We start from the raw sequence: 16,372 nt of genomic DNA on the forward strand, positions 1-16,372 counted from the left end.
GTGATCTCTTTTGGAATGGAGGAGGCTAGGTCAAGTCAGGAAGAAGTAGTCCCTCCAGCTTGGGATGGAACAAGAGAGAAGGCACAATAAAGGGAACTTAATGATAAGGAAAAACTCTCTTCTTGTTTCAAAATTCCTTTTTTGTTAAACTCAAGCACTAAAAGGCCAGGCAAGTAACTTGAATACTGAAACTGGCTCCATCTAAGGAACATAATAGTGGCGATACAGTGATTGGCGCTTAGCCAAATGGAAGGGGCTGGGGTAAGTGGGAGAGCCTGCACCCGGTCTGAAGGGAGCAGCCTCTGCCCAGCTCCTGCTGATCATTGCCAGGCAGAAGTTAAACCTGGTAATCAGTGTTATCAGACGCTAAGGTTTTTATTTCTAGAATAAGCCAGTAACTCACATTTTTATATAAGATCTTTCCTAAATGTTGGTAACAAATTCACTTTTTTTTTTTTTAAAGACTGTGAGACAAAGTGTATTAATGGGCCAGATTTGGGCTATGGGCCCCCAGTTTGTGACCTTTGCATTAGTATTGGGAGCAGACCTTCAGGAACTCATATTCCTTTCAAACTGGTCCATTGCAGAATTGGACAGAGCACAGAGCCTCCAGGGCTGGAAGGTGGATTGCATTAGATCATCACAGCCTTGAGGCTATGATTTTAAGTCTAGTTGAGGAAGACAAATGGGCTTTTCCTTATTGTTCCAGTGGATTGGGAATTGACCTGGACTGGGAGTCCTGGGGAACCTGGGACCCGGTCCCATCTCTGCTGTTTGACCTCCATTTTATCATCTGTTAACATGGGGTAGAGGAATCTGAAGTCTCTTCCTGTTCCGATGGTCTCTATCAATACTTCTCTCCCAAAGACCAAAGTGGAACCTGTTGGATTTGACAAACTGGGTTAGAGACATGAGGAGGGAAATCCCTTGCTGTGAACAAACTGTTTCAAATCAGAAGGCTGCTGTAGCTAATGTGCCAGGCACACTTGTGTGGGGCTGTTCTGTTTTCCATACTGCAGCCAGAGTGGACTTTTAAAAATATGTATTGGATTATATCATTCCCATGCTTTAAATTTATCAGTGGCTCCGTAGTCTTTTGGAAAAAAGTTATTTTGGCCTAGAAGGCTTTGCCTTATGGGGGCACCTGGGTGGCTCGGTCGGTTAAGTGTCCAACTTCAGCTCAGGTCATGATCTCACAGTCCGTGAGTTCAAGCCCCACGTCGGGCTCTGGGCTGACAGCTCAGAGCCTGGAACGTGCTTCGGATTCTGTGTCTTCCTCTCTCTCTGCCCCTACCCCGCTCGTGCTCTGTCTCTCTTTCTCTCTCTCAAAAATAAATAACATTAAAAAAAAAAAAAAGGCTTTGCCTTCTGATATGGCCCTAGTCTGCCTCTGATCTCTGCAGTCTAATGCCACTGTCATCCCTGTACACCGGTCTAGGCACACTGGCCTTTCAGTTCCTCAAATGCGCCATACCTTTGCATCCCCAGGAGTTACGCATATGCTGTTGCCTTTGCTTGGAACACTCTTGCATGTCTAATTGTTACTCCTACTTTGGATCATAGCCTAAATGTCACTTTTTCAGGGACACCTTCCCTAATCTGCTCAATCTCAATTATTCATCCACACTGGCCTCTCTTACATAGCACGTTCTTTTTCTTCATCACACTTCTCATTAACAGTTACACATTTATTTCCATCTTTATTTTCCATCTCCTTTCCATTAGATTGTAAGCTTGGAAGGTAGAAATTGTATCTAACTTGTTCCTTGCGTCCAGCACCCCTCACGCTGCCTGGCACACGGAAGCACTCAGTAGATTTTCCTCAAGTGGATGAATACTTGTCGTTAGATTGATGGAAGGAAGGCACTCTTTCCTGGTGTCACTGAGAAGCAGAGAAATGGATGAAAAGAGAATTGTCAACTCTTTCCCATGCTGGCTCCCTCTAAATGGCTGAGGCCTTCTGCCTTGTTCATCTGATCCCATAGGCACCGTGGGCCAATTTAGGGAATAGCCTCCTAATTACACAGCTTGAAGACCTCATCAGGCAGATTGCTTTTCAGAGCCAGCCACTTCTGTTATTAAATAGCAAATGGCATTCACAGAAGAAGCACCTGATTGGCCACCAGAGCATCTTATGAGGCAGGAAGAGGTATTAACAGCTTAATTTTTTCTTAGCAAGTTGGAGTATATCTTCATTTTTTTACCGAAGTATCTCTGCCATCTTCCTAAGTTGAAATTCTGTGAGTTTTGAAAAGAAAAATCTTCATAATCATCTCAGTAGAGAGGTTCTTTGCAAGGACAGAGTGAGGAAGTGTGACTTACATTGTCTTTTGAATTCCTTTATCTCATCTGGTGCATATATTAAACAAATAGCTCTAACTAAACATTTCCTTCCTCTAGTTTAGAAACTGTCCATAGACTACCCAGGTTCATAGCTTCAAAATGCTGAGCTAATCCCCTCTGTGTTTATGTAATTCCTTTATGTCTCACATGCGGTTGGCTTTCTTTCCAAACCTGAGCATTTCTGTGTCGTGGCGTAGTGACACGATGCAGATTTACATGCATAATCTTTTCAAACGCACTGCAGACAGAACACTGTGTTGCATTTGTTTAACACGTGTCCTGCTTGATGAATGATACACACAGTTGCTGCCTTCCATAAACTTGCCTGCAGCTAGAGTTAATGATGGGAAAGAAAAGAAGGGAGTAAAAAACCACAGCTTGATTTGAACAAGGCAAATGAAAAAAAAAAAAAAATTCCACAGCCTCCACGATTGCTCTTGTGGAAGGAAGAAAGCTAATGTGTACTGAGTGTCTGCTGTGTTGCCAGGCTTTGCTTTCTCATATTTTGTTTAGTGATCAACACAGGTACTTTCTAAAATGAAGCAGTATTTATTCCATTTTATAGATGAGGCTCAGAGAAGTAAAATATCTTCCCCAGGTTCACACTGTTAGGATAGAGTCAAGATTTGAGCACAGGTCTGACACTAAAGCCTGTGCTTTTGCCATTCCTGCATTAATTCAACACACTAGGAAACAAAAATAACCCCCCCACACAAATATTTATTGTGTTTCTGTGAGTTATTAGGTTCTCTTTGAGGTGTTGGGAATTTGTCGATGATTAAGACAGACAGGGTTCCTGCCTTCATAGACCTTACATTCTAGGCACTCATTGGGATATAAAGAAAATGGAGGGCCACTAATTAAAATGGCCCCAGCAAAGTTGACTTGAACCCAGATTGTCAAAGTGCTTGTTCGCCTGTCCAAGAAAATTTTGTCATTTTTATCCTTTAACATAGATTAGCTTAAGAATCACAATAGCAGACATTGCTAATTGGTTATGGCACTCTTTCTTGCCTGACCCTAGATGGAGTCTATGAGCTTTCTTGACACAGTACTCCAAGCAGCTCCAACTAGTTGGTCAGTGTTGCTGTTTGAGAATAGCTTATTTGTCCTGAGGTGCTGATTAGCATCCCTTCAGTAAGGGGATACAGCCTGAGATGGAAATGCAATAGAAATACGTGCCTTTTTGTCTGAACAATGAGTTTCAGAAGTCGTTTTGGGAAAATAACTGTAATTCCCTGAGTTTCTGTATCCTACCATATCAAATGAAAATATACATGTTGAGAATATTTTAGAAAAACTGACCTAGAAGCCAGTTCATTAATCCACTCATTCAACATGCATTTACTGAGCACTTTCCATGTACCCAGCACTGTAATTCTACTGGAAGGATATACATATTGAGGGATAGTTCTGCCCAGCTTGGAAGCCGCAGTGGGTGTTCCCATGCCTCTGGGGGAAAGTTGTCTGGAAAGACTGGGGCAGACGGTGAAGGGAGTTGGTGGCGGTGAGATGCTACAGTTGAGTTCTCTGTCATTCAGAAGCTTCAGGAGAGGAGGATTTAGAGACTTGAGATCAGGCCACTTCTTCAAAGTGGAGGTTCTCCCTTTATTGCTAACTTTAGAAATGATTCATTTTATTAAGGAAAATGGCAGCCCTCTTGGCGGAGGAAAATTTCATTTCTTTATCCATCTCTTTTACTTACCTTCACCATTCCCTTTATATACCAGACCAATTCCACATTATTTTTGTCTATTTAAAAAAAGTTAAATTCCACATGCTATGATTACTGAATACATTGGAAGGAAATACAAGGTAACGTCATTGGATGGAGGGTTGAGGCACCTGAGATCTCCTCCCGACTCTGCCGGTAACCAGAAGTATGGTGGGCAAGATCCTCATTCCACCGCCCTTGGCTCTCAGGGAAGACCGGATATGTGTGTAGGGTCCCTGTGTACATAGGAAGGGACTGAACTACATTACGTCAGAGATCCCCGCTAGCTCCAACAGTCTGTGGTGGTCAGGAGTACCGTTTGAAGAATTTACTGTTTGAAGCAATGGTCACACTGTGTTCCATTCTGTGACAGCCTCCCAAAGGGATGATTCTTCTGCATGTGGACTTGCAGTTTGTCTTTTTTGACCTTATGGCAGTACCTTAGGTCCTTGTAGAATTAAGGTCATGTCAAGATGAAATGGATAAGCTTTTTAGGCACTCCCTCAAAAACCAAAACAAAACAGGGGTGCAACAAACCCCATTCATTAAACCACAAAGTCTAGGGAGGAACTCAGGGCCAACAATTGTCCCTGTGAATCCAAGTGAAGTACACCAGCTGTGGCCAAACCTAAAAGTCTTTGAAAATGTTGGAGGCCTTCTTTTCTTGAATTCCACATTGCCGTGCCAGTGAAAGTGTCTTCCATCCACACTGCTTTATCTTGTCCTTTAGGATTTCGTAGCAGGTATAGTTACATTGCTCGAGGTGAAGTGAAGCACGTTGGGAAATCCACATACCTTGTGCCGCCTGGCACAGTAGAGAGCAAGGCTGTATCAGAGAAGACCCTGAAGGATGTCACACGGGACAACAGTGCGTCAGCTGACTGATGACATCAGCTCAGCCTTGTTTGCAGGATTTGCGCATTCTTACCTTTATAGAATAAGTTTAGATGATAACGCCCCTTGCCTGGGTGTTACTGTGTGCCAGGCACAGAACAAGATGCATCGTTCATGTTACCTCATTTACTCCTCCGGGAGATACAGGTACCGTGTGCTCTCAGATTACAACGTGGAAACCTCAGGTCGAGATTGTTGCCCAGGGTCACATGGTTGGCAGAGCAAGGATTTGGGCTGAGATCTTTCTGGCTCCAAAGCCCAGGCTTTTGACTGGTGTACCATACTGCCTTTCCTGGAGCACAGACCAGCAGAGACTCACTGCTCAAGACAAAACACGAGTGAGGTCGGTGTGAGTGTAGATGCGAAGGAGTTAAATTTATTTACTCATTCCAAATCGGCACTGGTATATTTTGAGTGTAAAATGTCAACTGGAATTTTTAATGTATAAAATCTTTCATCTGTCCTTACACCAATCTTTGTACAGACCAGCCCCCCTCCCTTGAGGATTTATTGTGGTTTTGATCTGTGTTGCCTCAAACCGTTGAAATCTTTTCAAAGAAGCAGAGCTGTTTTCTTTTTATTTTTTCCTCCTCTTTGCTTTTCTTCCCTCCCGCAGTACACTGGTACCAGGAGTGGACGTAGTTTGCTATTCAGCTTGATCAAAGCACTCTACACCAATGTAACTTCCTGATCTTACTGGTAACAGAACTAAATGTTTCCATGTTCTGCCAAGATGGGTTGCCAGTTATCGACAGAGGGCTTGCATCTGGTAATAATTATTTACTAATTCTGTTTACCTTTTGATCTGGTTTTCAGTGTACAGCTGCAGCTATCAAGGCTATAAGAGAAAGTGGAATGAATCTGAACCCAGAAGTGGAAGGGACGCTAATTCGGGTGCCCATTCCTAAGTAAGTTTGGTTCAAATTCACATCTTCTGATGCAGTGGGGCAGTTGTCCTCGGAAGGAAACCAACAGGCCAAGATACTGTTAGGCCCGTAGCATTTTTTTTTTTTTTTTTAATTTTTTTTTTTAACGTTTATTTATTTTTGAGACAGAGAGAGACAGAGCATGAATGGGGGAGGGTCAGAGAGAGAGGGAGACACAGAATCCGAAACAGGCTCCAGGCTCTGAGCAGTCAGCACAGAGCCTGACGTGGGGCTTGAACTCACGGACCACGAGATCACGACCTGAGCCGAAGTCGGACGCTTAACCGACTGAGCCACCCAGGCGCCCCAGGCCCGTAGCATATTTTACCTGTACTCTTACCCTGGCAAACTCCAGCATCCTTTGGGATCCAGTTTACCGATTCAGAAATATTTACTGCATGCCTACTACATGCTAGGGGCTGAAGATGCAGCAGTGAACCTGGCAAAGTCCTTGTCTCCGTTCCAGGCTGGGAACATTCCAGGCTGGGAAGGTGGGACACATAAATAGTAAAGTCATCCCAGATAGTGAAATGCTGTGGGGAAAGTAATGGCGGTGGGACCCCATAGAGCGACTTGATGAAGGTGATGGTAGAGGGACAACTTAGCCTGGGAGAACTCCTTAAGGAGGTAACGTTTTTGCTGAACCGAATGGGGAGGAAGAGCCAGGCCGGGGGAGGGGCTTTCCAGGCAGACTGAGCAGCCAGCACAAAAGACCTCGACACTCGTGTCCATTGAAGAGTTATTTTTTACATTAGTCCTTGCTTGCTGAAAAATTTAGGCATTAGAACAGAATATTGTTGATTATATAAATAGAACTTAGGGTTTTGAATGAACAAAAATGTATGTTTATTTTTAAATTAAAAAAGAAATAACAAGACTTTGGCATGTTTGAGAGGCAGAAAGCCAGTGTGCCTGAAAGTCAAGGAGGGAGGGAGAGGGAATGGAAGGTAGGCTTCTCAGGCCATGGTAAGGAGTTTGGGCTTTACTCTAATAGGAATGGGAAGCCACTAGAGGGGCTTAAGCAGAGAAATCTGATCCAATGTTGACTTTTTGGGGGTCTTTTTGGCTGCTGATTAACAAATGGAACATAGGGGGGCAGAGTAGACACAAAGAATAGTCAGGAGGCAACTGTGAGGGTCCAGGTGAGTTCGAAATCTTTGCAGATTCCAGAGCAGGCACGGTAGTTTCTCCTATAATCTCATTTCTTACTTATCTGTAAGTCCTTCTTCCTACGTGATGCCTCTTGGACAGCAGGTCCCAAGTGAGTGTTGAATTAATTCATTTAGTCATTCAACAAATATTTATTAAACACTAACTGCATGTCAGGCACTTTCCTGGTGGTTGAGATACAGCAGTAAACAAAATAAACAAGAAGAAGCTGCTGTCCTCCTGGGCTTACCTTATAGTCCAGTAGGTACAGTAAACAGAAAGGCTGACAAACCCATGATGTAATATCAAGTGAGGATGAGGACTATGAAAAAGAATAGCAGGGTAAGGGGATAGAGGATTGAGGTTTTTATTGTAGATCGGAAGGTTCAGAAGGAAGTGACGTTTGAGCAGAGACCTAGGTGAAGTGAATGAATGAAGCCTCCAAGTAACTAGAAGGGAAATAGCGTCTTTTTGTGCCATACATCACGTTGTATTTCTTCACATGTATTGCCTCACTTCTCACACAGTCCTGTGAAGTACGTTTATTCTGGGTATGGAAATTTAGGCTCAGAGAGGTAAAGTAATATGTCTGAGATCACTCAGCTTATGCTAAAGCTGGGACCCAAGCCTAGCCTTAATTGATTCTAAAGCCTCATGATGTGCTTTAAGAACCAATAAGCACAATAAGCTTATTGTAGCAATAAGAACCAATCCCAACACTGAGAGTCCAGGAACTTTCCGCACTGAACTTTTTTTCTGCTTTAGGACCAGAAAATGGCTGTTTTATTTCATTGTGTTCTCGTATTCTGTAAGTCAGAATTAACACTGTGCTTTGAAATCATGTGAATTGGGAGCAATATGACCTAGTGTTTAAGAACCAAGTAGACCTGGGTTCAAGTCCAGAACCTGTTTGCTTGGTTAGTTCATTAATTTTGCTCAGCCAGTTTTTACAAACGTAAAGGCTCTGTGCTGGAGGCTAGGGATGTACAAACCTGGTGTTTGTCTTCATGGAGCTCACAGGCTGTGGCCAGGCCCCTTCTTTATATCATCTGCAGCTTATCCATGGAATATACTATTACCCACAGTTTATGGATGAAAAATTGAAATTCAAAGAAATTAAGGGACTTGCCAAGATCATATGGTCAGTAAGTGGCAGTCAGGATTCGAATCCTATTTCTCTGTTACTAGAGTACGTGCTCTTTATCCTGCACTGTCTTTATAGGTGGGTTATTCTGGAAAGTGCTATGTGTACTCATGGACAGCAGATGTAAGTAAGACTTGCAAGTGGAATAGATAACAGTCAGCAGGTTTATTTTTTAGTTCTTTTAAAAAAATTTTTTTAATGTTTATTTTTGAGACCGAAAAAGAGACAGAGTGCAAGCAGGGGAGGGGCAGAGAGAGAGGGAGACACAGAATCTAAGGCTCCAGGGTCTGGGCTCTGGGCACAGAGCCCCACATGGGGCTTGAACCCACAAACCACGAGATCATGACCTGAGCTGAAGTCGGACGCTTAGCCGACTGAGCCACCCAGGTGCCCCTATTTTTTAGTTCTTGTTCTTTTGTCTGCAAAATCTTGGAAAAGCCACGTAACCTCCATAAGCCTCAGTTTCCTCATATACCAGATGAAGAGATTGTTCTCAGTGGCCTGCCAGGTCCCTCTGAACTTTAAAATTCTGTGATACTGTGAATTTCTGCTGCTGAATGCTCATTGCTCACTTAGATTCTCCTTGGAGTGGCCTGGTTGTGTATCATATTCTTCTTTCAAAGACCTAGTTTACATAATGTGTACCTCTGCAGCCCCTCAGGAGTTAACGGTTGCCCTTGTGCATTGTATGTAAGTTTGAAGGATCAGTGAGTTTTACTTAAATTTCCAAAGACTTGGGGATCTGTTACATTATATTTTACATTATTTTATGTTGGTTAATGGGAGTAATCTAAGAGAAAGTTGACGGACCAAAACCGTCTGCTCCTGCAAACCTCATTTTTTATACACTTACTTCCCTTTGACAAGGTGGTAAGGTCATGAGGCCCCTTACTGAATTATACGTTTGGTAGTTTTCCAGATAAAAAATGAATGATCTGTTCTTCATTATGGAGCCTGTGTCACGTGAGAGGATAAAGGTTGATTTAGACGTGAAGAGGACCAAGGTTTTTATTTGGTTTTGGCAGTGACTTCCACATGACTGTGGGCACGTCACCCTAGCAGCTTGCTGCCTGCTAGTTCCTTACTTGGAAAATAAGTGAAATAATACATAATGATAGGTAGAGATTTGGTGGGATTAGTAGAGAAAATAGATTAGGTCGTATGATCTCCTTAGAGGAAAGAAACTATGTAAATATAGGATACTGATATTATTTCAGTAAACTTAATTTTCTAGATATATATAATTCTAGTTGAGAAGGGAAGAAATGAGGAAGGGAACTAATATATTGAGTACCTACTATGTCCCAGGGCCTGTTAGGTGCTTGACATAGATGGAGAAAGTGGGAGAGTCTGCTTTTTAAGTGGGAGAGACACTTTTTAAAGTCTGCCTTGGTATCACAGAAGCATGCAGTTGAGTTCATCCACTTTTGTAGCTGTGTGACAATGGCACCTGTCCCCACCTCTCTGAATCTCTGGGAGATTACTTGTAGAGTATTTACAGGGCTGGCGTGTGGTTATTGGGAGATTTCGGTGAGTTAACGTACACAAAGATTTTGCTGTTTGGCCGGCACCCAGTGAATGAATGCTAGCAAATGTTCCTCTCCTCCCTTTCATAGGTAGGTCAGAACATAATTCCCTTTTAAGGACGAGGAAACAGATTCAGAGAAGTGAGGCATCGGTTCCGGGTCAGATAGCTGGTAATTGGCAAAGCTGTGAGGAGGAAAATAATACACTAAGCTTACATGAGGTGATTGGGAGGTGAGATTGAACCAGAGGCATACATCCCTAGGATCAGTTTCTGATTACAAGATTTCAAGTTTAGTTCTAGGAAAATGTGCCCTTCCTGATGATCTTGACTCTTCCTCTGCCTAATGATCCGTCTGCAAGTTTTCTGGTCTTAACTCTGGCTGCCCACCGCTAAGTTTTATTTGCAGTTGCAGCACATCTCAGCTAGTACCTCGCCTTCATTATATTTCTCTGATTCTTTTATTCTTATTTAAATGAGTCTACTGAGTATGTTGACTCTTACTAGAATCTGCCTCTGATCCTTTTGGGAATTAGGGGGAAGATAAATCCTAAATCGACAACAGGTCAGACCTGGAGCCGTCTTTCACAGCCTCTGGGAACCCAGCCCCGTGTGGTTGCGTGCGGTTCTTCTCAGTTCGGTACCGCGGAGCCTGAGGCTGGGCTGTGTCTGCCCCCACTGGCAGTGCATACGGTTCTTGTTTTCTTCTCTGGCCAGCATTCTTTGATTTAGAGAAGCCAGCCTACTGGATAGATTCTTTGGCCATTCCTGTTAATCAGGTGTACTGAAATCATTTCTTCTACTTTCCTTTCCTATCTATGTAGTCAAACTATGGGTGCTGTTTATCAACCACCTGCTCTGCAGGTGCAGCACCTGAGGGTGCCGTGCTGAATGCTCTGTAGTTTCCTCTTGTTCTCATTACACTCCCATGAGGCCAGGAGACTATTCTTAACGCCCATTTGACTGGGAAGACAACCGAAGCTCATGGAAGGTGAACGCCTGCCGTCATAAAGCTAAGTGGCAGAAGCATGGTTAGAACTCAGGCCTCACTATTGTAACTGCCTGTTGCCTGTTCTCGTCTCCTGGTGGCACATCTCTCTGGAATATCACTCTTTCACTTCTTAATCAGGGACTCTGAAAAGTTTTGAGCAGCAGATCTTTTTGCACCAGGCCAGATTTCTGCCCCTTCCCCATTCATATCTTTACTATGCCCCCACACAAACAAGCAAACACACACACACTCCCTTGCTCATTGTTCTATCAAATCGCAGGGAGAAAACCACACACAGTAGAACGAAGCTGCTTGGTGGAGAGCACTGACTGCATGTCTGCCTTGAAAGAAACCTGTAAGGAATCATGAACTCACTGAAGAGATAAAAGCACGTGTGATTGACTCACTCCCTGCTGAGGCTGCGTTCTTCCTTGATTGTCCTCCTCTTTTGTTATTTTTCATCAATGTCCGCATCGATTTAATTTTAAGTGGAATTAAAGAAAAAATTAAAATACCTCCATCCTGTTCTCCATGGGGAACCACTCTTAGCACCTTGATTTTCTAGATTTTTTTTTCCTGTGCAGATTCAAACACATGTCTATATCTCCTCCTTTTTCTTGTAATGATAAGGGATTAAATTATACATACTGTTCTGCCCTTGTTTTTTTAACTTAACAATGTGTCATTACTCTCTGATGAGTAAGAGTGAGAATTCTTCCTCACTCTTTAAAAGATGCATAGTGGTTACATTTTACATACAGCATTAACTAGTTCCCAGTTGTTGAATGTCTTTGTTGTTGAAAGTTTTTCTCTTTGACTAACAGTGTCCTAATGATCTTCAAGGTGTACTTCCTGTTCTACTGGGAGTGGGAAGGGAGGGGCTCTGGAATTGGGAAACAAGTGAACAGAACGTGGGGAGCCTTAGTGTTGCTACTGCTGCTTGATTGCCTGAGTGCTTGTTTGCAACAGTGTGCTGCATATTGCTGAGCTTCTTAGAGACGGGGACATTTCAGGGCCAGACAGCAGTCTGCAGCTCCCCCAAGTGACCCCTCCAGGGGTCCTCAGACCCAAACTGCTTTCCTCAGTCTATTGATTTAAATGTTAAACTCATCCCAAAACACCCTTGTAGAAACATCCAGAATAACGTGTGACCAAATATCTGGGCAGCCTGTGGCCTAGTTAAATTGACACATAAAATTAACCATGGTAGTTTTATAGATCATTTCAAGGATTTTAGCTTTTGCTTGGAAGGGAATGGGAAGTCAGTCAATGGAGGGTTTTGAGCTGGGAGTGACATGATCTGAATTAGGTTTTCAAAGGATCGTAATGGTGGCTATTTTGAGAATTCTGCTGTAGGAAGGCAAGGGTGAAGGCAGGGTTCATTTAGGGGCTATTGCAGTAATCCAGGCATGATGATGGCCTGGACTAGCTTAGTAATGTGGACTTGGTAAGAAGTGGTCTGCCTCTGGATACATTTTAAAGAAAAAGCTGCCAGGATTTGCTAACAGATTAGTTGTGGATTTAGAAAGAAAGGACTAAATATAAATACGCCTCCAAGAGTTTTGGCCTGAGTACCTGGAAGGATGGGATTACTCCTCACTGACAGGGCAGACTGTGGGAGGGCAAATTGGGTGCGAGGGAAGAGCAGGTTTTGTCTGTGTTTATCTCGGGATACTATTAGATACCTACGTGGGGAGGTCAAGTAGGCTGTTTGATCTGTGAGTTTAGAGCTCAGAGGACAGGTGTGGACCAGGGAGAGAAATCTGGGAAGTATGACCGTGTAGAGGAGGCCGTGAAATTAGGTGACTTTTTTTTTTTTTAGGTTTATTTATTTATTTTGAGAAAGACAGAGAGTGCACCCAAGCACGGGAGGGGCACAGAGAGAGAGAGAGAGAGAGAGAGAGAGAGAATCCCAAGCAGGCTCTGTGCTATCAGAGCCTGATGCGGAGCTCGATCCACGAACTGTGACATTATGACCTGAGCTGAAATCAAGATTTGGACACTTAACTGACTGAGCTACCCAGGTGCCCTGAGGTGGGATTATTTTAGACAGGAACGTAGATCATGAAGAGAAGGGGTTTGGTGGCTATGGCCTTGATGCCTGACTTTCAAGATTTATGGGTCAAGGCAGTGAGGAGAAACCAGCAAAGGAGACTGAGACTAAGTGGCCAGAAAACCAGGAGGGCGTGGAGTCCAGGAAACCGAGCAAAGTGTTTAAAAAAATTTTTTGTTAATGCTTACTTATTTTTGAGACAGAGAGAGAGACAGAGTGTGAACTGGGGAGGGGCAGAGAGAGAGGGAGACGCAGAATCTGAAGCAGGCTCCAGGTTCTGAGCTGTTAGCACAGAGCCCGACGTGGGACTAGAACTCATGAACCAAGAGATCATGACCTGAGCTGAAGTCAGATGCTTAACCAACTGAGCCACCCAGGCGCCCCAACAGAGCGAAATATTTTAAAGAGGAGGGAGTCATCGGCTATGCTGAACATGGCTGGTAAGTCCAGGGAGAGAAGGTCTGAGAATATTCACTGCATTTAAGGACCTGATTTATCCATCACTTAATGTCTTCGTAGAAAGGAAAGCACAAAGGCTTTGGGGTTCAAATCCCTGTTGCGTCACTCTAGCTTTGTCAGCTTGGGTCCTCTGAGAAGCAGATGCCAGGACAGAATCAGATGTGCAAGAGGTTTATGGGAGGAAATGCCTGCGAGAGAGACCGAGCACAGGTCTACCGCCAGTGAAGAAAGGAAGAGAGGGGATTGGGTGGGAGAAGACTCACACAGCACCCCTGAGAAAGTCACCTAGGCTGAAGGGGCATTCCTGAGCAGGTTGCCTATTAAAGGAGTCCCTCTGTCACGTGGTCATTGCCTAGCAGCAGTCTGGTGAATGTGCCCATTGCTCAATTGTTGGAAGCTTCAGCCTCCTTATCTGTAAAATGGGAATGATTTTTATGGTTGTGAGGAGTAATGGCATATTATGTGGGTTGCTCTTAGTGTGGGGCTTGGCATGTCATAGGTACTTAATCAGTTTTAATTGCTGTATCTTACACTATTTGACTTTATCAAATTCTCTTGGTTAAGAGTTCTTGGAAGCCGTCTTTTTCTGATTATTTGGAAGTAAAACCAGTGATACTTGACTTCTGTTTACTGACTGCTCTTTTAGTCCTTAACTCTCACCCTCTTCCTCACCAACTTCTACCCCCAATGCCATGTTCATTTTTTTCTATCCTCCATTTTTAGGGATGGGAGGAGTGGAGTCATTATGTTGTAATTATCTTGGAATTTCAGTTACTCGGGAACACTGTAGTTTGATTGTTAACGAGCATTCAGTTTGTTCTTTGAATGTGAATTGTGGCGAATACAACCTCCTAGGACGTCTATCCCAAATAAGAAAGTCTGATGACCAGTCCTGCCTATGGTGTGGGATATGCTTTGTGTTTCTGGTGAGCAGAGGGACCTTGGCTCTTGTCACCCTCAGCCCACTGAGCTGCTCCACAGGGCCTCCCAACAGCCAGACAGTTGCCATTGTTGGCTTCTGCTTTCCCTTCGGGCATTGTCAGGGGTGATAGACCTTATGCCCAGGCTAGGCCCCTTCCCCCAGATTTGTTCTGAGGTGACAGCACGGAGGAGAAGTCTAGTCAGGATCAGACCTGGCTATTTTACCAGATACCAGTAAAAAGCCCTGAGTTACAGTTCTCCTAGCCCGAATTTCCTTTCCCAAGTAGTTTCCCCCCACCATATCCTGACATATGGTTTCTCATGAACGATGGCCAGGTTTTTCCAGGGAAAGCAAGCCAGGTAAGGCAGGGTGGTCCCCAGGCTGAGTTAACCATGGGCGGGGAGCTGTAGTGCAGCCTGGGAGAGCCAGCATTGAAAGCTGGGGGAACCAAGCTTATAGTCAGAAGAACTGTGAAAAGAAAACCAGTAAAAAGAGTTCTGTGAGCTTATGCTAGTTATTTCAGTTCCCTGAGTCTCAGTGTCCTCATCTGTAGAATAGGATAATAGCCGTATTTACTTTTATGAAAATTTATTGGGAGAAACTGCTGAGATGGATAAAGGGGAGGGGGAGCAGCACTAGAGGGGAGAGCCTTTGGACCATGGATGCAGGCCTGACACCCGTGAAGAGAGGAAAGAAAGTCAGCGAGGGTGAATGTTAGTTTTTAAGTTGTCGCTATCAAGGTAGCTGCTGTTAAGGAACCTTCCGTGTTACCTGTTACGGGGAGCCCTATCATCACTGCCATTCCCCAGGTGAAGAAACACGTGCCACCGTCATTACGTTTTCCATCCAGGAGACAAGCCCTGTTCAGTGCCAAGAACCAAGTAGGCACGTGACCTTGCTTAACTGCTTTATTGAGATATAATTCACCCATTTAAAGTGTACAATTCAGTGGTTTTTGGTATATTCAGAGAGTTGTACAACATTCACCACAATCAATTTTAGGACATTTTACATCAAAAAGAGACTTTGTACCCGCTAGCAGTCACTCCCAGCTTTACCCAATCCCCTCGCCCCACTTGGGATTGCTGTAGGCAACCATTAATCTGCTTTCTGTCTATAGATTTCCCTGTTCTGAGCATTTCATAAAAATGGAATTACACATTATGTGGTGTTTGGTGACTGGCTCTTTTCACTTAGCATAATGTTTTCAGGGTTCATCCATGTTCTAGCATGTATAAGTACTTCATTCTTTTTAGTGCCAAATAATATTCCATTGTATGGACATTTTATTTATCCATTCGTAAGTTGATGAACTTTTGAGCTGTTATGAATAATGTGCTGCGTGAGCATCATTGCACAAACTTTTGTATAAACATACTTTCAGTTCTCTTGAGTGTATACGTAAGAGTGGAGTTGCTGGGTCATATGACAGCTCTGTTTAACTTTTTGAGGATCTGCCAAACTTCTCCACAGGGGCTGCACATGTTACATTCCCACCAGTAATGTGTGAGGGCTCCGGTTTCTCCATCTCCTTGCCAACACTTGTTGTTTTAGTTCATTTTTATTATTATTACCACCATCCCGATGGGTATGAAGTGGTATCTCATTGTAGTTTTGATTTGTATTTCCGTAATGACTGCTGGTGTTGAGTGTCTTTTCATGTGCTTGTTTGGCATTTCTGTATCTTTAGAAAAATGTCTGCTGAAGTTCTCTACCTGTCTTTAAGTTGAGTGGTTTGTCCTTTTATTGGGTTGTAAGAGTTCTTTATATATTCTGGATACTAGACTTTTAGGTGTATGATTTTCATCTCCCTTTCTTTTTTTTTTAGAAAGAGAGTGAGCGTGAGTGGGGTAAAGGGTGAGAGGGAGAGAGAGAGAGTCATAAGCAGGCTCTACACTCAGCGTGGAGCCCAATGCGGGGCTTGATCCCATGATCCTGGCATCATGGCTTGAGCTGATATCAAGAGTTGGATGTTCAAACGACTGAGCCACCCAGGCACCCCTCATCTCTCTTAATTGCAAAAATGGTACCCATTTATTGTAAAAACTCAAATCCTACAGAAAAATAAAACGTTCTCTTGTGGTCCCCCAAATGTTCTTCCATAAAGTAACTATTGGTAAGTTTAATGTATATCCTTCCAAATTATAAAAGAGGTGTGTACCCACCTACACACATACACACACACACACACACACACGTATTTAAGTTAACATAAATGAAATTGAGTATTTGCTTTTTTCACGGTGATCTCA

General features: G+C 43.5%; 1 protein-coding gene across 10 annotated transcripts in view; it reads left to right on the forward strand.

Moving 5' to 3' along the window:
* MRRF (mitochondrial ribosome recycling factor) overlaps positions 1–16,372 on the forward strand; it is a 59,455-nt gene that overhangs the window by 16,909 nt on the left and 26,174 nt on the right. For 8 of the 10 annotated variants that reach the window (XM_019453926.2, XM_019453927.2, XM_019453925.2 and 5 more), the window contains exon 5: positions 5,768–5,859. In XM_019453926.2, the coding sequence (XP_019309471.2) occupies positions 5,768–5,859 (92 nt within the window). Of the gene's footprint in view, positions 1–5,767; positions 5,860–10,966; positions 11,339–15,948; positions 16,213–16,372 lie in introns of those variants that run through there. The other 2 variants (XM_053908261.1, XM_053908263.1) reach the window with 2 other exon arrangements.

Source organism: Panthera pardus, unplaced genomic scaffold, assembly GCF_024362965.1.
Source record: "Panthera pardus isolate Hobbes unplaced genomic scaffold, ASM2436296v1 HiC_scaffold_20, whole genome shotgun sequence".
Taxonomy (NCBI): domain Eukaryota; kingdom Metazoa; phylum Chordata; class Mammalia; order Carnivora; family Felidae; genus Panthera; species Panthera pardus.